This window comes from Camelus dromedarius, chromosome 11, assembly GCF_036321535.1.
Source record: "Camelus dromedarius isolate mCamDro1 chromosome 11, mCamDro1.pat, whole genome shotgun sequence".
In the NCBI taxonomy this organism is placed as follows: Eukaryota; Metazoa; Chordata; class Mammalia; order Artiodactyla; family Camelidae; genus Camelus; species Camelus dromedarius.
In genome coordinates this window covers 49,167,587-49,189,054 of record NC_087446.1, presented here as the reverse complement: position 1 = coordinate 49,189,054, position 21,468 = coordinate 49,167,587, and the positions used below count along the sequence as shown (strand labels likewise).

Below are 21,468 nucleotides of genomic sequence, written 5' to 3'. Positions count from 1 at the left end.
ATTACCAAATCCTCGAGAATAGTCTTGACAAATGACCAAATCCCCAGAGAAGCACAATCAAATTGTGATAACTATTCTACATCAGTTCCATTATCTTCTGCTGTTGCAAGTAGGAAAAGCCCTGATTATTAGTGGCTTAAACTCAATGACATTTATTCTTTACATAACAAAACCAGAAGGTCACTGGTTTTACATTTGATTCAGTAGCTCCACAATGTCTGCCTACTGGATTGGCATTTTTGTAACTCTGTTGATCAGCTCCTAATGGTCACAAAATAGCTGCCACTGTTCCAGACCTCACACCTTTGTACTTTCTCACATGAAAGTAAGTATATATTTGTTCTCTGTTAGTAAGGAGGACAGATTCTGGGCAGTGAGTAAAAATTTATGGAATAATATTTCAACTCAATATAGGAGAGTATCTGCTAACTTCAGAGTCATCCAAAACTGAAATGATTGCTTTCAGGATATGGCTAGGGAAGTATGGGTAGGTTTGATGTTCATTCATTCACCACTGCTATAAAATGGACTTCAGAATTGAAGAGGAATTGGGATTAGATATTCTGAAAGTCTTCTCTAATTCAAAATCCTCTGCTACAGCTACATTATTGATTCACTTAAAATAAACTATACTTACAAATATCTGACTATAATAACATCAAAACCTTAATCCATTAATAAGAAATCATAAAAAATGCATCAAAAGAGGGCTTTACTATTTGCATTTTAAGCAATTGTTTATTAAATAGCAGAGTAAATCAGTCTTAATGAACCCATTTTTCCAATGTACATTCTAACACTTCTCTGTCTCTGCTTTATAATAGCTAAAATGGCTACAGTATCTGTGGATTGACTAAAATTTACGATCTCCATTTCCACTGTCAAGTCTTTGAAGTGCTAGTCTATGCAGTGTTATAGTATCTTTATGTATATATAGGAATTTGATTTTTCCTGTCTCAAATAATTAAGCAGTGGTGGTTAGTTGGTGCATGCCAATCAATTATTTGTGTAATACTTGTAATGATAGCCTCTCATTGCCTTCATATTAATTACCTGGATTTTTTAAGAAAGATAAAATTTAACATGCCTTTACATAAATACATGTTTCTGTAAAGCTGTTAAATAAGGGTGCAGATTTTGGAGTTAGAGATGTACCCTGGGAGGTCATTCTAATAAGTCCCTGGAAGTGAGAGTGGGTGCATAGTTTCACAGCATCGAGGACAGTGAAAGGAGCTGACTGGGCAAAGGCAATGAGTTCTGCTTTGGGAATGTTGGATTTGAGGTGCCTTGGATATATCTTTGCAGAAAAACACACGGACATTCTTGTGAATACATGAAAAATCCCGGTAAATACATGAAAATATAAAGGGAGAGCTCAGAATTATGATCAAGGCTGGAGGGAACAGATTTAGAAACCGTGGGTACCTGGGAGAAATTGCTCAGAGAGGACGCAGGGGTGTAAAAAGAAGCAAGTAATAGACAGAAGCCAGGGAGATGCTAACATTGTAAAGGCTGAGCAGAGGAAATAGTTAAGGACTCCAAGAAGGAGCAAGGTAAGAAGAGGAGAGTCCCTGCAACCAGAGGGGGATTCATCAGAGAAGTCAAAACACTCAACAGGAGGCTGCCAGCGATGCTGAACATGTCAGCGAGATTAACTAAGAAAAGACGTGAAGTTTTTATTGCATTTGGCAGCAAGGGGTTATTGATGACATCAGGCCAAGAATTATTTCTTTTAAGTGATGAATTCTCTTCTCTGCTCAAATCTTAAATCACATCAATTGACTCTTTTGTACTCTTATCTCTAAAAAAGCCTGAAAAACAAAAGCTACTTGTGTTCTTCTAAGCAGTGGTCCAAGGTTTCTGTTTGTTTGTTTGTTTGTTTGCCTTTAGGGTGAGGTTCACAATAGTAGCTACCCATAGTCTCAATGGATTCTTCTAAATGCCTACTATGGTCAAAGGGCCAATAAGCCACTGTGGATTATTGAACTATAGAAAATTGTATTTGTCCGACAGAATTTCCTGCTAAGGGGGAGGGTATCACTCAGTGGTAGAGTGCATGCTTAGCATGCATTAAGTCCTGGGTTCAATCCCCAGTCCCTCCAATCAAAAAAAAAAAAAAAAAAAAAAAAAAAGAATTTCCTGCTAAGCTGTGTTTTCTGAATCTTTTTTTTCAGGAATTTGTTTTTTTAGGTTTAGAGGTAGGGAATTTTCCAAATCTAGTTTATATTTCTGAAATTATTCCTGGAAAATGAAAAAGGAGCCTTATTTTATAGGCTAAACGTTTCCATGAGAGGTTCAGATAAGCTGACCTCCATCCTGACATCTCAGTCTGAGTAATATTGTGCCCTGCACACAGTACCCTGTAAATTATTATTGTGTCCGCACAAAAGAGCCACGCCTTTTTTGTGAAAACATTCAAGGGGTGGCCAAATTTAATTGCTTAAGCAGAAAATAAGGGTAAATAAAAGTAAGCTGGGTAGAGGTGTATAAGTTCTTCATAAGTTAAAAAATATATAAAAATTCTTTTTAATTCCCTGGTTGTCACTTATACACACAAGAAAAAAAACTAAATTTGAAAGTAGCTTTCAAGTAAAAATGCTGTAAGAGGAACGCGAGTCTACCAGGTGAACTAAGTTCTTAACTTTTGTGGGCTTTCATTTCTTTTTCTGATTCATGGTAAAACTATATTCTGCAGATAAATATTTATTGTTAGGGAAAAAAGAAATTAGTTATTCTGGGATTCCTGCAGAAATAGACACCTCAGTGAAAAACCCGAATTTTTACCCTTATAATGTCACAGTTGGGAACAGAGATGAGGTTCCACATAACACTTAGTATGACCTCCAATCCCTTCTGGAATAACAAAGAGTCTCAAAGCCAAGCTCACAAACGAAATAAATACCCCAAGACATTCTCCACACTTTATTAATGCTGGCATCACAGCTCTTGGTTGTGGTCAAGCTCTGTTGTTTTATGACCCGGCCTTGTAGAGCTGAAAAAGCCCTGAGACTTTGCCCGGTCCTTCTCTATCCCCGGGAGGCAGCGCAGTGAGAGTTCATTATGCTGTACATCAGAAACTGACACATTGTAACTGACTATACTTCAATTAAATAATTAATTAATCAATTTAAAAATTAATCAATTTTAATTAATGAATCGATTTGAAAATTGATTTATTAATTAAAAAAAAGAAGTGAGCTTAAACCTGCTTCTCCACTGACTCGAGGTAGCAGCTCAGGTCAGGCAAGTAACTTAACATCTCTGAGTCTCAGCCCCGGGACCTCCTTTGTAGAACTGCCGTCAGGAATAAATGCATGGGACGTGTTCTATGAAATTTTACAAGTAACACGGGATCTTCTTTGTACAGAGAAGAAAAACAAGACCTGGAAAGGTTAAGACAGGTTGTCTAAGTAGGCTTATGCCATCAGTTTCCCCAAACACTTGTCCTTTGAAATATAATCATGAGTCAACAAATGAGCAATTATTTGGATCCCCAAGCTGTAGTAGGTACTGAAGGCATAAAGATGACTATAACCCAAACGTGGAAATTACTGTTTCTTTGAGGGAGATTATGCATACAGCATAAGCATTTAAGTAATTTTTAAAAGCAATGTAGTAGTAGAATGGTTTGATTGTGTGGTCAGTTTTATAGGTATTAGGTACGTTTAAATTAGAAGAGAGATTTATCAATTCAGACGGAGTATCTGGTCATAGTATTTTAAAGGCTTGAATAGGTACTGCAAAATAAAGAAAATCAATTTGTACATTTATGTACAGATGCTTCAGACCAGACAATATTGAAAATACGTCTTGAGTGTATTTTCTATCTAATGCATGATATAATAGTGGGCTATGCTGAGAAGAAACAAGAAAATATGCCATGGCTCTGTTTTGCTATTTTTACCTAATTTGATATTTGTTAGTTCATTATTCAAATCCTCTGGGCTTCTTTGTAGTGCTCTGTGACCTGTGGCTCTGGAGTTCAGCAAAGGGATGTGTACTGCCAACTGAGAGGCATTGGTCGCGTGGCAGAAGAAAAGTGTGATGGGTCCATGCGGCCTGATTTTCAGAGACAGTGTTGGCGTCAGGACTGCCTGCAGTACCAGTGGGTGGCAGGAGAGTGGCCAGATGTGAGTACTGACCAGTAAACTCTCAAAGACAACTCTTCAATAAAAGAATGTGTTCTCATTTTGCCCTTGCATTGCTAGTGTTCAACATCGTGTAAGAAAAGGGAGATGCATCGGCAAGTGATTTGCATGGATGCCCAAAACACTCGTGTGAATGACAGTTTCTGTGATCCTTCAACCAGGCCTCCTTCAATTAAAAAGTGCAGAAATCCTCCCTGCAAGTATATTGTGGTAACAGGAGACTCCTCACAGGTAAGGCAAAGAAGGTCGTTGAGAATTTTCCCTCCTGGAAAATGTAACTGAGTCTCACATTTGACCCAGTGGAAACTTGGTCTGCATTTGAATATGGGAGCATAGAGTGGCGTGCTTATCAATCTAAGGAATAAAACCGCTGACCGTAGTTGGTGCAAATAAAATAACAGTACCCTGGATGTTAACCTCCAGTACAGTTCTGAGGTGTCAGGTGGTGACAACTGTGAAACCAACCACCAGGATCAGTTTGGCATCTCACCCTGCATAGTTCGCTGCTTTAAAAAATGTTTTTCTTCCAGTTTTATTGAGCTGTAACTGACATACAGCACTGTATAAGTTTGAGGTGTACAGCATGACTTGACTTGCAAATGTCATGATCTGATTATCACAGTAAGTTTAGTGAACACCCATCATCTCTATAGGATACAAAATGAAAGAAATAGATACATTTTTTTCCTAGCGATGAAAACTCTTAGGATTTACTCTCAACAACTTTCCTATACAACGTACAGCAGTGTAAATTACATTTGTCATGTTGTACATTACATCCCTAGTCCTTATTTAGCTTATAACTTGAACTTTTGACTGCCTTTTTCAAAACAGCTTTATTAAGGTATAATTGACATACAGTAAACTGTGCATATTTAACGTCTACAGCTTGAGCAGTTTTGATGTACTTATACACCCATAAAACCATGACCACATTCGAAACAGAGAGCAGCTCCATCACCTCCCAGAATTTCCTTATCAGACTTTGTAATTTCTCCCCCTGCTCCCTCCTCCACCTCATATGCAACCTAATTTGTTTTTCATATTAATAATCTGTCCCTATATTAGTTTGCATTTTTAGAGTGTTAAATATATGGAATAATACAGTATATACTGTTTTTGAGATTCAGTCAGGTTGTAGTATGTATCAATAGTTTATCATTTTTCACTGTTGAATAATATTCTGCTATATGAATATCTTTAAGTCTGCTAGTCTTTTCTTCTGTGATGTCTGATTTTCCATTAATCCCCATTAATTCTACTTTTTTTAATCTCAGTGTAATCTTCATCTTTAAAAGTTTGATTTCAGCTTTTTTATATCTTTCATGTCATGTCTCTACTTAACTCTGAGCATATTACAATTATTAATAACTTTTTAATGTCCTTCTTACTTCATCCTAATATCTATGGGTGTGTTTACAATTTAGAAAATTTTAGTATATTAATAAGTGTGTGTAACTGACACTGTGATGTAATTCTAGAATGTTTATTACCCCAAAAAGAACTCCATACCCATAGTAGTCACTCCTCATTCTGTCCTGTCCCCTAACTCCAGACAACTACCTATCTATTTTCTACCTCTGTGGATTCACCTCTTCTGGATATTTCATATAAAGGGAATTATACAAGATATGGTCTTTCATGTTTGGGTTCTTTCACTGAGCGTGGTATTTTTAAGGTTCATCTATGTTGTAGCATAAATAAGTACTCTATTCTTTTTTATGAATGAATAATGCTCCATTGCAGGGACAAACTACACTTTGTTTATTCAGTCATTAGTTTATGTCATTTGGATTGATTCGTTTTTTGACTATTATGAATAACGCTGCTAGAAACATTTGTGTGCAACTTTTTGTGTGGACATATGTTTTCAATTCTCTTGGGAAAGTTGAATCTAGATATAGAATTGCTGAGAGTCTTATGACAACTCTACATGTAATTTTTGGAGGAAATTCTAAACTATTTTCCACAGTTGTGCACCATTTTGCATTCCCGCAATCACTGTATAAGGATTCCAATTTTCTTCACACGCTCACCAACATTCGATACAGTTTTCCATTTGGAGTATAGCCATCCTAGTGGGTCTAAGTGGTTATCTCACTGTGTGTTTGGCTTGCATTTCTCTAATGACTAATAATGTTGAACATCTTTATATGCTGTTTAGCTGTGTGTGTATCTTCTTTGGAGAAATGTCTATTCAAATCTTTTGCCTAGTGCTGACCAGGTGATGTGTCTTTTTATTGTTTAGTTGTAAAGTTCTTTACAGATTCTGGGTATAAACGTCTATCCGTTATATGACTTGCAAATATTTTCTTTTGTTCTGTGGGTTGCATTTTCACTTTCATTGTTTTGTTTACCTCTTTTTTTAAATTGAAGCATTTTAATTGAAATATAATATTAAATTGGTTTCAGGGATATAATATAGTGAGCTCACCCCATTTTTCCTTTAAAGGGTTTCCGGATAGTCTGTTGTTGGCCTGACTGTTACCCACCTCCTCTGGAAGCTACAAAGTTAAACAATAGCCTTTAATTGTACTCAAATGTGCCCCCAAGGAAAAATGCTTTTAGCACTGGGCAAGCACTGAGTAAAGTCAAATAAAGAGAGACTTCCAAGTGGGCTCTTCCAGAAAACCACCAAACAGCTCAAATAATGACAATTTTCTGGAAAGGAGGTTTAGAAAGATGTCCATCCTCTCTGGTGGCTTCCGGGCTGCTGCTTTGCACCATGTATTCAGGGCTGTTGATTTTCAGAGCTACTATAGAGCTGGGGAGGGGGGAATGGGAAAATAGGGCACACCAAAACACCACAAAGCTCACCCTACCTGCCAAGATTTAGCTTTATTTCTTGAATAAACACTTCCTGGATTGCTGCAAGCCTTTGGTTAATTTACAGAGTTCTGAAAAAGTTGTTTTCACAAGTTTTGCCATTTTTTCCCCATTGCCTTCATGGAAGAGGACATTTTCAGAGGTCCTGACTCTGCTGTTTCCACTGACGTCACTCATCTCTCTGGGTCGGCTTTGATAGATGGATTTTTCTCCCCATCATAGATTATATTTTCCTGCCTCTTTAATGCCGGTTAATTTTTTATTGCATGCGAGACATTATGAGTTTTACTTTATTGGCGGCTGGATGACTTTTATTCCTGTGCATATGTTTTGAGCTTTGTTCTGGAATGCAGCTATTTTATCGGCAAGTAGTTTCATCTTGTCTTATCTAGCTCTTAAGGCTTCTGATGTGAGACCAGAGCATTGCATTTGTTCCGTCTAAGGTGAGCTATTCCCCTCTATCGTAACAAGACCCTTTTGAATATTTTACCTAATGCCTCACGTCCAAATGAAGGGAACAGATGCTATATTTGGTCCTGTGTGAGTGCCAGATACAGTGATTCATACATCTTTTAATTGGTCCATTCCTTGGCCTCAGTTGGCATCCTCACCTGTATGGATGCTCTGGTCAGAACTCTGCTGTCCCCTGGGTTCCTTTGCCCTGTTCCAAGACCTGCATACTCTCTCAAAAAAGTAAGCTGGAACAATTATAGGATCATCTTGTTTGGTTTCGTCTTCCAGGGGTCTCTATCCTTTACTGCCTAATGTCCAGTGTCTTAAGAGCCATTGCCATATATATTTTGTCCACATTTTTTTCATTGTTTTAGGTTAGAAGGTAGTTATTTCTTATTACTCCTTTTTGCTGGAATCAAAAATATATTTGCTCATTTTTGACCTGGACCTTTAATTTTCATCTAAATCACTTACCTATTCTAGTTAAATGGTAGTACGCAACACATTGTATATATAAAGATAAATGTATGCTAAACTTACTATACATTAACACTAAGAACCCTTGATATGTTTCACTTCTCCAAAGCTGTGCTTATCAGGAGTCAAAGTTCCATTCAATTAAGCTATTCTTTGTAGCATAACAAGAAAAAGCAAATGGGCATTACAAATAGACAGTCTATCCTGAATCTGGACCCTTTCTATTTATTGGCATGACTCTGGGAAATTTGCCTAAATGTCTCTGAGCCTCTGTTTACCCACCTGTAAAGAGGCTAATAAATAGAATTGTTGTGGGGATAGCATATTAAGCACCTGGCAAGTAGTGGGCCCTGGTTGAGTTCAAGGGCATCTTCTCCCCTTGTAACAATGTATTTTTCAGTGTGCAGGTAACTGTGGATTTAGTTACCGACAAAGGATTACATACTGCACTGGGATCCGATCTACTGAGAAATCGAAGCTTCGTCAGCTGTGGCCTGTAACCTATCGAGAATGCCCCGTGCTGCCCTCCCCTCAAGTGTACAAATGCAATTTTAAGACCTGTTTGCACATGGCCACTTGGAAAGTGGGAACATGGAGCGAGGTCAGTAGATAATTATGAATTTAAAATCTTCTGAATGAGACTTTCCAGTTGTGGGACGCCCAGTAACCTGCGTGTCTAACTAGATATCAGAGATGTCTTATACCCTTATTGTCTGACAATCACTTTATCAGTTACTTGTGTAAACATTTCAATCTCTTTTTCTATGTTAGCTGTAACCTGTGTTAAGCAGGGACCATACCTAATGCTTATTTCTGTTCCTCAGTCTTGGCCCAGTAGCTTGCATTTTGAGTAGATGCTTAAGAAATATTTATTGGCTGGGTGAAAAAGTAAATAAATCTGATATTTGAGTAATAAAAGTTATTTGCACCATATTCCATTTCCAGTTTAGTGGATAGAAAGCCAGTAAATACTGCTTTGCCAACTTTGCATGTAACAATGAGAAAAACACCCAGTTGCCTGAATAACCATCATTGATTGATACCTATCAAGTATTTACAATATACTGCTGATATAACTATATAAAATCAATGGAAAGAAGCCAGTAACTGAGAAATAATAGGTTCAGTTTCCTAAAGATTACTCCCACCTGTGGTTGTCCAGCCTCCAGGATATTTTTGTATCTGCAATAATTCTAGCCACTACTGATCATCACTTTGTTCCAAAAGGACCCAGTCTGAGAGGAGGACATATGTACTTACTGCCCTTACTACCCATTACACACTTTACCTTCAAGTTTTACTCTGTTCACAGTGCTCCGTGACTTGTGGAGTTGGAATAATGGAGAGAAGAGTGGAATGCCTGGCTGAAAATGGGTGGCCCAGTGACTTATGTTTAAAGCGTTTAAAACCAGATGCTCAGAAGAAATGCTATGTCAATGACTGTAAGCTACAGACTTCGAAAATCTATGTAGTACCTCGGTGTTCCTAAGAAGTTTTAAGTAAAATTTGCAAATAAATATTTGGAGTAGTCATACACTCCACAAAATGCACTATCCTTTTTCTCCCCCCAGAGTATCACAATATTTGTGTGATTGAGTTAAATTCATATTTGGTTTATAATTTGTTCATTGCTGATAAACTGTATTCACTTGTCCTTGAAGGTAAAACATTGATCAGCTGCAAAGAAGTCCAGGTGAAAAATAACATTACCAAGGATGGTGACTATTATCTTAATATTAAAGGAAGAATGATAAAGGTATTATGAAAACAGTTCCTATTTGAGTTTAACACTGACTGTTGACTTTGGAAAAAGCCGTCCGAGATGTTTCTATTTTCCCTTTAGATCTATTGCGCCGGCATGACCTTAGAGAACCCCAAGGAATATATACCTTTGGTCAAAGGGGAAGAAGACAACTTTTCTGAAGTGTACAGCTTTAGGTATGAGCTGCGTTTTGTCTTATCTGTGCATGTTTATGGTCCGTCAAGAGAATTAGAAGTTCCAGAGCTCTGAGAGGTGCTTGAATAGCTTGCAGGTGGGACAAGTAATTTAGAAGCAAGTGGAACTATTTAGACCTCAGCCAAATGTTGTCCATGCCTGTTCAGTAATAAAGAATTGGGTCATTAATACGTGTTCACAAAGAGACTGACTCAGAAGGACACCATGGGTGAGCAGTGAAAAAACACAGAAGGGAAGCATTTAAGACCTGTGTGCATTTTCATAGAAATCCAGTTAATTCCAGTAACAAAAGCTAAGAGAGCTCCAGCTGAGTTATTTTTCCACCGACTGGTCTTGGGTTTCCCACTGATCATTTTGAGTGATTTTTACTTCTTTCACATTTAGCTTGTTGACATTGTAACGTTGAAGAGTATGTGTTTTACCTTCCCACTTCCCAGGTTTACCATTTGTCTACATTATGGTCTAATAACTGTATCTAATACTAAAAATATCCTAACGTTGTTACAGACTACAAAATCCATATGAATGTCCTTTTAACGGAAGTAGGAGGCAAGACTGTGAGTGCAAAAATGACTACCTGGCTGCCGGGCATACTGTTTTCAGCAAAATAAGAATTGATCTCACTTCCATGCAAATTAAAAGTAAGTGCTGAATCTCTAGTTGCAAAATGAAAGGCCTGTGTTTGCTAATGCAAGTCTAACAATATGCTTCCTGGTAAATGTGGTAGCCCGGGATTAGAGAAGGGCTTAGCATCATGCAATAATTACTTACAATTTTTTTAAAAAGTTATTAGCTACATCTTCCAGTGCAATGACACGGACCAAGTGGACCCTTATTAAAAATGTAATGGCAATGACACTGTCATTAGTGAAGATGTAAAGATACTGTTGTAGTAAAATTACTGCCCTTCCAAGCTATAACCCTCTACCTTAAAATCCCTAATTAAAAATAAGGAAGTGAATATTGTCAATGTAGTTACATAAGCTTTCTGCAAGGACTTACCGTAATAATTAACATTAGTTTCAGGTTACAGTTTATCAAGGATTCTCCTAACTATGTGGCATTTGATCCTTTTAACAACCCTGTACTAGATAAGGCAGTGTTGCATGACCACTTTGCAAGTGATGAAATTAAGATGCACTTAGAGAAGTTAAGTGACTTGTCTCAATTCATACAGTTAGTAACTGGCATTGCAGGGAGATAAAGTCTCACTCACAAATCCCAGATTATGGACCTGCTGACTTTCTAGGGAGCAAGTTATAGAGCACAGTCAAGTCATACACTGAGCATCAGTTTGCCTGCCTTCCTTAACGTTACACTGTGACATAAAAAGGCAAAAAGAGGTTCATTTCAGAAGCAGAAACTCTCATCACAATTGAATCAGCAGCGCCTTGCACAGTGCATAAACCATAAAAAGAAACCAGAAAGTTTGTTGAGACAGTGAACACGGGAAGACCTAATCTCTAAATCACAGTCATATGATGATGAGCTAAGCTATTATTGTCCGTGATAATGGCTACCATTTACTAAACACCCACCGTTACTGCAGCAGGGAAGTGTGACACTGTCTGGTTATGATCATAAACTCTGGAGTTAGACTGTCCGGGTATAAATTTTCAGCATCTGTTTACCAGGCATGTGACCTTGGACATATCCCTTTAAGCCTAAATTCCCTCATCTCTAAAGTGAGATGCTTTTCAGGTTTTTTTTTCCTTTCTTTCCCTCTGCTTTCTTTTCTTCTTTTTTCTTTTCTTGGTTAGGATTAAGAGATAATACTTGAACATACCTAGTAAATGCCTTTCATATAGTAAATGCTCTGTAAATAATGATTATTATTTAATAATATATGTTGTGTCAGGCAGTTAGCATTGCTGAGCACAGAGTGGCCACTTGGAAACTTATTTGCTGTTTAGTAAGCTTTTCCTTTTCATTAATTTATCAAACAAACCTGCCATTTTACCAGGCATGGGCTGGGTCCTGAAGATCCAATGTTAAGTGTATACATTTTCCACTTGCTCTCTCTTTTCCTGCCTCAAATTTGTGTGCCAAAAACCCAGTCTTGATTAAACTAAACCTTTGACCTGCTCTGCGCTTGCGCCATGAAACTTACAGGTGACCCTCCTCGCTGATCTTATGCGAAATGCATGACTACTGAGTTTGCACGGATCCCAGTCCATTCCCTCCCCCACCTTTCTAAGTGTCTAACTTACAGCTTCTCCTCCAGCTTCAAGCTTCTAACATTTCTAGTACCTCCACTCTAGTTACTCCCTCCGATGACCTTGTTTCCTATGTCACTGAGAAAATAAGTACACCCAGAGGGGAATTTCCATAAACTACCACCGCCACATCTACTAACCTATCAAACCTTTACCTACAGACCTTGCCTTCTCCCCCAGTTACTGTGGATGAACTATTTCTGACCCCATCTGAGGCAGCAACCCTCTCTGCTTGGGCTCTGGGTTCATCACTTTGTACCTACTCGGGAACATTTTTTCAGCAAACTTTCCCCTCAGTCTTACATCACCAGTTCTTCCTCCATTTCTCTAAATCCAGTGAATATCTAAAATAAATAAAGTGGAGTTAGGAGCAAAATTACAGAAGAAAAACATTTAAATAAAGTATGACACACTTTTTAGCTGGGTGTTTTCAAATTCCCTAAGTGAATTGATATGTATACTGTCTACAAGCACTCATGTGTTGTTTTGTCATACTTTATTTAAATAATGTTTTTCTTCTGTAATTTTGCTCCCAAATCCACTTTATTTATTTTAGATATTCACTATGATATAAAATATAATAAAGCATTCATTTAGTTTTTAAAACTTCTGGATTAGTTACAGATGTGCTGGCTACATTTTTAGGTCAATTTATGAGATGAACATTTTTATACTAAAGAAAAGTTTGAGAGCCTAATGTTTGTTATGTTCTACAATTGTGCAGCATTTTTTGCCTAAGATACTGGATTAATGATATGAATATATTATGACTATAATGGGAAGACTGTATGTTTTGCAGTGAAGATTTAAAAGCATACAATGTCTCGATGCTCAAGAGTTTCATTTGTTATTTTCTAGCTACAGACCTCCTTTTTGCCCGGACAATATTTGGAAATGCAGTTCCATTCGCCACAGCTGGAGATTGCTACAGTGCTGCCAGATGCCCACAGGTTTTTCATACTTGTTTGATTATTCTTCCCTCACGCTGAAAAAAAAATGGATACCGTTTCTCTCATTCATTTTTTTTTTAATCAGAATATTGCAAGAGATGTAACAGTAAATGCAAACTTCTTACATAAAATCTATTTCAAAAGTTGCAGGTAAACTTGGAGGAAAAACATCTTTGGCAATATTGGGTTTGTTTGAAAGGTGTAGTTATAAGACTTTTAAATTGTTCAGATACCATTTCTGAATGGGATGCTTTACCATTTTTTACTCTTTCTGCTTAATCCATAGAAATGAATGGACATACGGTACAAGGTAGAGGATTGGATCACAAGCATATGACTTTCATACACTGCTGCTAACAGCAGTTACACTAGCTATCTGGGTCTGTACCATTCTCAGAACAACTTTATATTATCTCTGAAATAGAACATTCCCATGTCTTTGTTCTTGTTTTTATTCTTTCGTTTCCATAGTTCTCTACACACATCCTTTTACGTTGTCTCTGAGATTTCCAGTACAGAACACACTTCCTAGAATAAACTTAATATCTCATTTTTTAACAAAGATCTTATAAGTCTCCGTGAGCAACATTTTTAGGATAAAGATGGAGATATAAGCTAGAGGACTATAGCATTGTTAGCTAGATTTATAGACAGTTGAAAACTAATACACAAGAGGTGGTAATTATAATATTGATATCATTTGAAAGAGATAAGCTAAGGGTTTGCCAGAGCCCTCCCTTCTAGGAACTTCTCATTTACAACATTCATCATATAACATGGAAGGTACACTTATGTTAAAAAGAGAGGGCACTTTCTGTATTAGAGGACACAAACGAAATCAAAAGACATTAGAACTATAGGCTCAAATGAATAAGAAAAAAGTTAACTAGAATAAATATATAAATCTTAGGTCCAGAAATGCAAATAGAACTTGGTGATGTCATATAAAAAAGACTTAGGTGTTTTATTCAACCACTGTGAGCTCAACATAGACCACACAGTGATTTCTAAACCACCCAGTATAATCATAAGGTACCAAAACACAATATTGAGACCAAGAGAGTTATTTGTACTTGTCACTGGAATATTATACTTATTTTAAAATTTCTGTCTGGAAGAGATAACATTTTAACCTATCTAGGAGTCGAAAGCAACAATCAGGATAAAAGGTAAGGAAGGTTTAAACTGTGTCATGGGAGGAAAACAAAGATGCTAGCTAGGAAGAGAGTGGGAGGTTATCAGAACTATCATTAGATATTTAAAGAGCTCCATGAAAGAGGAGTGGCCTCAGTTTGTGTTACTCCAGGAGGCATTAGTGGGGTAGAAGATTCCAGCTCAGGATCAAGAAGATTTGTGACAGGGAGAGTTGTCCAGTAAAGAGACCCCCCCAAATCTGAGACCTCAATAAATCATGAATTTTTGCTTACATTTGTGTAAATTGATCTTGTATTCTGCAATCTTTCTGGATTCATTTGTTAGTTGCAGTCATTTTTATTTGATTCCATAGGGTTTTCTATATACACAGTAACATCATATAAAAATGAAGATAGTTTTACTCTTCCTTTGTGATCTGGATGCCTTTTATTTCTTTATCTTGCCTCGTTGCACTGGCTAACGCTTCCAGTACAGTGTTGAGTAGAAGTGGCAAGGGTGGACACCCTTGTCTTAGTCCTGATTTTAGGAGAAAAGTATTTAGTCCTGTATCACTGAGTGTGTTAGCTGTGAGTGTTTTGTACATGCCTTTGATCAGGTTGAAGAAGTGCCCTTCTAGTCCTCATTTAAGTGGTTTTATCATGAATGTTGGATTTTGTCAAATGCTTCTTCTGCATTTACTGAGATGCCACTGTGGTTCTTGCCCATTGCTGTGGTGATGTGGTGCATCACGCTGATGGATGTTTGCGTGCTGAAACAATCTTGCGTTCCTGGGGAGAATCCCACTTGCTCCTGATGTATAACCCTTTTTATATGTTGATAGATTGGGTCTGCCTTGCTGAGAATTTTTCATCTGTATTCAGAAGAGATACTGGCCTAGCATTTTCTTTTCTTGTGGTCTCTTTGTCTAGTTTTGGTATTGGGGAAATACTGGCTTCCTAGGATAAACTGGGACATGTTCCCTCCTCTTCTATTTTTTTGGAAGAGTTTGTGAAAAATTAATGTTTGGTAGAATTCACCAGCTAAAGCCATTTGGGACTGGGCATTTCTTTTTGAAAGTTATTTTAATTATTAACTCAATCTCTTATTGTAGATCTTTTCAGATGTTTTAGTTCTTCTTGAGTCTTCATGGGTTTTTTTTTAGGAAATGTGTCTGTTTCATCAAAGTTATCTAATTGGTTGGCACACATTGTTCATAGTATTCCCTTATAATCCCTTATATTTCTGTAGGTTTTGCAGTCATGTCCCTTCTTTCATTCCTGATTTTAGTCATTTGAGTCTCCTCTCTCTTTTCTTGGTTTGCCAGTTTTGTTCTTTTCAAGAAACCAACTTTTGATTTTGTTGATTTTCTCTGTTATTTTTGTCTTCTTTATTTCACCAGTTTTCACTCTATTCTGTCTCATTTCCTTCCTTCTGCTGGCTTTCAATTTAATTTGCTCTCCTATTTTTCAGTGCCTTAAAGTGGAAGTGTAGGTTATTGGTATGAGATCTTCTGCCTCTTTTAATAAAAGCATTGACTGCTATCCATTTCCCTTTAAAAAGCACTTGTTCTGCAGCATCCCTGAAGTTTCGGTATGTTGTGCATTCATTTTCATTCATCTTGAAGGATTTTCTATTGTCACTTGTGATGTCTTATTTGACTGATTGGTTATTTAAGAGGACAGTGTTTTAAGTCCATATATTTGTGAATTTCCCAGGTTTCCTTCTGTTCTTGATTTCTACTTTCATTCCATTGTGGTTGGAAAACACACTTTGTAGTATTCGATCTTTTAGAATTTATGGAGGCTTGTTTTATAGCACAGCATATGGCGATCCTGGAAAACGTTCAGTATGTACTTGGAAGGAATGTGTGTTCTGTGGTCACTGAGTAAAGTGCTCTGTAGATGTCTGTCAGGCCTTGTTGGTTTGAAGTATTGTTCAGCTCCTCCATTTCCTTGTCGAGCTTCTGCCTGGCTATTCTCCTTTTATCTCCTTAGTAAACCTTCCTTAGGGAAAATACCTTAACAGCAAGCTAATTATTATAAACAGACTATTTCTTGATGAGCATAGAGTCTGAATAAGAGGTCTTGGCACCATCAGGTTTTTAAATGCGAAAACAGCTATTTTTGTTGATTTCTAGCTCTAGTTCTTCAATTTTTATGTGACCTCATTTTCCCCCTACAATATTTTGAGAAACTTATGTAATTATAAGCTGGGTCATCCCAGTCTATAATTGAAGAAACTGATCCCCTGTGTTAACAACCTATCCAAGATCCTTGATACCGTCAAAAGCAGCACCAGTACAGTAATAAAATGCTCCTCTTTGTCCATCAAGGTGAGATGCCTCCCTCATATAGTTCTATAGGCATTTCTGGAACGCAAAGCTCTATTTTCAAGTTGGATGTTACTAGGCATAGGTATGTCCTGTCAAAAAAAGTTACGCCCATTTTTTTTTTCAGTCTGTATTCAATTGCCTGAAGTTACTGTTACCAAAAATACAAACTGCCCAGTATTCTTGGAGATAGTCTGTCAAATACATAAACCAGATTCTGTGTTAAGTTACACAACATTTGCATGAATACTCTCCAGATGTTTGATGTTACAGAAAGAACTTACTCTGTTGTTTGGGATTCGTCAAAACCACATCCTCTGTGTTTGCCTATGACTGGGCACCCCAGGACATGAATGCTAAAAAGAGAATGGACACATATGGCAATCTTTAGGGAAAATAAACTCTGCCACATTGCAGTATAAGATGAAGTAAGGAGTGTGATGTGACTTTAGAATACATATATCAAAAGGCAAGTGAAGTAAAATGTCTGGTACTTTTCACAGAGCCATTAAAAAAAATGTGTCTCTATAGCTATTTTGTAATTAATGTCAATTACTTGAGAGCAAGAGAAATAACCAAAGCCAGAGGATCATGGCCGGCATGCATTTTGAGTATTCAGAGTCAGTTTTCAAATATTTTGAATGTGTATTCTTTATTATCAGGATGCAGAGTTTGACATATATCCGTAAGATCTACCTTTGACTATATTGTTTAGATAATCTCTCTCCTTATTTTTGCCCACTTGGTCTGTCTTGTTAATAAAAGTGATATATGAAAATTTCCTATATTAGGGTGTTTCTCTCTCTCTATGTCTCCTTTCATTTCCTATAGTTTTCGCTTCACAAAAGTTGCTGTGCTATTTGGAGCATAATATTCATTTGTTATGTCTTCATTGTGAATGGTTTTTAGCACTTCTTTGTCACGTTTTCCTAACTTGAGACTTGAATTCTACTTTGTACCTTGTCAGGATTTGCTGCCTCTGTTCTCTTTTTATGTCCATGTGTCTGGTGTGCTCTTGCACATCCTTTTAATTTTGGCTTTTATGAATCACTTTGTTTTAAGTGTGTCTCTTACATATAGCAGGTACTGAGTTTTGTTTGCAAGTCAACTGGAAATCTTTTTCTTTAAATGGATTTTTATCCATTCACATTTTTAATTAAAAAAAAAATAACATACAGTAAAATTGCCTTTATTGGTATACAGCTCTAACATATGTACAGATTCATGTTGCTATCACCATCAGCTGAACATAGACTGGTTCCCTCACACTTCCTCCACGGTCAAGTCCTCCCTCTCGCCTAACTCCTGCTAAATACTGATCTGTTCTCTGTTAATTTAGCTTTGCCATTTCTGAAATGTCAAACAAATGTCATATTAATGGAATCATAAAATATATAACCTTTTGCGACTGGATTCTTTTAGTCAATATAATGCTTTTGAGACCCATCTGTGTTGTTGCATATATCAATAATTTATTCTTTGTTATTGCTGAGAATTATTTCATTATATGGGTGTCATATAGTTGTCCTGCAGTTTATCAATTCATGTCTTGCTGTTGGAAGAAAATAAGTTGTTTGTAGTTCTTGGAGATTTTGAATAGAGCTGATATGTACATTTGTATACAGGTTTTTATGTGAACATATATTTTCACTTCTCTAAAGATAAGTTCTTATGAGTGAGATTGTATGATCATATGGTATGTGTATGTTTAACTTTATAAGAAACAGACAAACTGTCTGATAGAGCTGCATTTTTTTATTTCCACCAGCAAAGATTAAAGTTCTGATTGCTTTGGTTCCTTGTCAGTGCTTCGTATTGTCAAGTTATTCCCCTTGTTTGTTTCCCAGTCTTAAGTGGTATCTCGTTGTAGTTTTAACTTGCATTTCACTAGTGGATGATATGTTAAGCTTTTTTGTTGTTGTTGTTAAGCATCTTTCATGTGCTTATTTGTTGCCTGTATATCCTCTTTGGCGAATGGTATGTCCAAATCTTTTGCTCATTTTTACAATTAGGTTGTTTGTTTGCTTGCTGTTTAGTTTTGAGAGTTCTTTATATATTCTGGATATGAGTTGTTTGTTAGATGTTACATTTGTAAATATCTTTATCCTGGTCTGGACCTTAACTTTTCTTTCTCTTAAGTGTCTTACATAGAGCGGAAGTTTTAAATTTTAATAAAATCAAATTTATCATTTTTTTCCCTTATGGATTGCATATTTAGTGTTATATTTAAGAACTCTTTGACTTACTCTAAGTTACAAAGATTTACATCTATGCTTTCTAAAAAAAAAATTATAGTTTTATGTTTTACATCTAGACCTATGATTTGATTTTGAACTAATATTGTATGAAGTCTGAGGGGTTTTGTCTGTAGACATCCAATTGTCCTAACATCATTTGTTGAAAAGGCAATATTTTCTCCAGTAAATTGCCTTCCACCTTTGTCAAAAATCAATTGGACATATTTATGTGGGTCTGTTTCTGACTTTCTCTTCTGTTCCATTGATCTGCCTGTCTCTCTTCACCAACACAGCATTGTCTTGATTATGATAGCCTTATATTGTGTTAAAGTAAGGTAGTATGGGTCCTTCAACTTTATTCTTTTTTTTCCAAACTTGTTTTAATTATTTTAGTTTCTTTGTCTTTCAATATAAATTTTAGAATCAGATTTCTTCTACACTTATAAAAATTCCTGGTAGAATTTTTATTGGAATTGCATTAGATCTATAGATCCCATTCATAATAAAGCATGTGCAACAAATTTTAAAATTGTAAAACCTAATGATGCCGTGAGCACATATGAACCAACCAGTCAGTCAAAGAAGTGGAACATTGAAACTTGCATCTACTTTATGCTTTTCCTCTATCTTGTATCCGTAACTACTTTTTTCTTTGATGCAGCTAATTACTCAAGGGCAGACATTCCAATTTGTTGAATGCCTGGGTCTTTTGATTCACCTAAACCTCCACTTGGGATTTGGCTGTTAGAATTTTACTTCTTAGGGTGACCTCTTCTAAAAAAATGTCAAGAGAGTAGAAGAGGAGTTAAACTTCATACTACTTAAATTTTTTTTTTTTTAAATTGCTCCTATGTTGAACTAATTTTTCGAGTTAAGGATGAGGTTTAAGGAGGCTTGAATTTTAGGGTTAACTGATGTCTTGGAATTGATATAATTAATTAATATATTTATTCAATCATTTATTACTTCTGAAGTTCCATAGGAACCTACCAGTACTGTTTAATGGCACCTATAATTCTCTGTATCGCATTACATTGAATTATGCTTATATGTGATTTCACTCATCAGGTGTATTTCCCCCTATTTTATTAAGATACAATCGTCAAATAACACTGAATTAAGGTATGCAACATAATGATATGATCATGTATATACTGCAAAATGATCACCACAATAATTTTAGTTCACACCTATCACCTTACATAATTGCAATTATTTTTCTTTTGTGATGAGAACTTTTAGGATTTATTCTCTTAGCCACTTTCAAATATACAATACATTATTGCTAACTGTAGTCACCGTATTGCACGTTGCATCCCCAGAGTTTATTTATCTTGTAACTGGGAGTTTGTATTTTTTGTCCACCCTAACCCATTTCCCTTACCCCCGACTCCTGCCTCAGACAACCACCAGTCTGTGCTTCACTTGTCAGATCTGGAGTAAGACGGGTCTCTGTATTCCCATAGTACTCGACACCAAGTCTGCCACTCAATGAATTTTGAACAAATGAGAAAAATGTATTTTTACCTCTCTCAATATCATCCCAAATTTCAGATGAATTGTTTTACCATTTCTTTCAGATTGTATTATGTAGCTTTTTAACAAGGACCAAGGACGTAAGCAAAGCCTATGAAAATTAGTCTGGAGAAATGGAGCAACAGGCCTTACCACACTCACCTGGTTGTGTTAATGACCACCTAAGTCTCTCAGCAGTCAGCTGCAGTTTTCCCTTTCACGTCCATTGTATACACATTTGAATGCTTCCAGGTAACCCTGAGCAGGGAAGTAAAGAATGCAGAATATTAGGCTGTGAGAACACTGCCTGACCCAACTGGGACACTCAGTAAGCGGCTGGTCACAGGAAACCTACATCACAGAATATATTCCCACTTTTAAGGAATTTTACTTGGTGAGAGACATGTTTATTATGAGTTACTGTGGGATGGAGGTATCTGGTGCAAAGTATCAATTAAGTATCAAATAGTAAGGTGTATCCTTAGAATTTGTTCTTCTCTTTCCAGTATTTACTAACGTAAAATTCTAATGTATCTAGCATTACTGTCATTGTCAGAGTATGAAGGGTTTAGATGTATATTTATGTATTTACTTTAATAAGGCTAAGATTTAATATTTATAATGCTGCACTTAATTCACCTGTTGAAAAACAGTTACTGTGTAGCTAAGACTCCCCTTTGGGCCCTGGGAATAGAGCAATGAAGCAAACATATGGGTCATATTAAAAATTTCATAACCAAATGATGTATATAATATGAAACTTTCTTTGGAATTTATCTAAAAAAATTATTTCTGAGATAGGGAAAACTCTCCATGTATTATCATTGCATTGTAAATGTATTTGAATCTCCATTTGGTTTTAAATAAGAAATATATTAGATTGCTAAAAAAAAAATCTAAGTTAATAAACTAAATTGATATATAATTGTTTATAGCAGTAGTAATAATTTATATTATAAATATATTTGAAATCTATTTAATCTTTGCTTTCATGATGAGATAATATTTTAATTCAAATAATATAACCTTTGTGGGGAGGGCCTTTGAGGGGAGGGTATAGCTCAGTGGTAGAGCACATGCTTAGCATGCGCTAAGTCCTGGGTTCAATCCCCAGGACCTCCTCTAAAAATAAATTAAATCTAATTACCTCCCCTACCCCCACCAAAATAAAAAAATAATAAATAAATATTAAAAAAAATTTTTTTAAGGTGCCAAATAATATAATC

General features: G+C 36.3%; 1 protein-coding gene across 2 annotated transcripts in view; it reads left to right on the top strand.

Moving 5' to 3' along the window:
* Window positions 1-21,468, top strand: part of ADAMTS20 (ADAM metallopeptidase with thrombospondin type 1 motif 20) — a 134,158-nt gene that overhangs the window by 108,406 nt on the left and 4,284 nt on the right. For both annotated transcript variants that reach the window (XM_031462728.2, XM_031462727.2), the window contains exons 30-37: window positions 3,957-4,130; window positions 4,209-4,379; window positions 8,305-8,505; window positions 9,217-9,346; window positions 9,566-9,660; window positions 9,748-9,842; window positions 10,369-10,502; window positions 12,936-13,027. In XM_031462728.2, coding sequence (XP_031318588.2) covers window positions 3,957-4,130; window positions 4,209-4,379; window positions 8,305-8,505; window positions 9,217-9,346; window positions 9,566-9,660; window positions 9,748-9,842; window positions 10,369-10,502; window positions 12,936-13,027 — 1,092 coding nt within the window. The remainder of the gene's footprint in view (window positions 1-3,956; window positions 4,131-4,208; window positions 4,380-8,304; window positions 8,506-9,216; window positions 9,347-9,565; window positions 9,661-9,747; window positions 9,843-10,368; window positions 10,503-12,935; window positions 13,028-21,468) is intronic.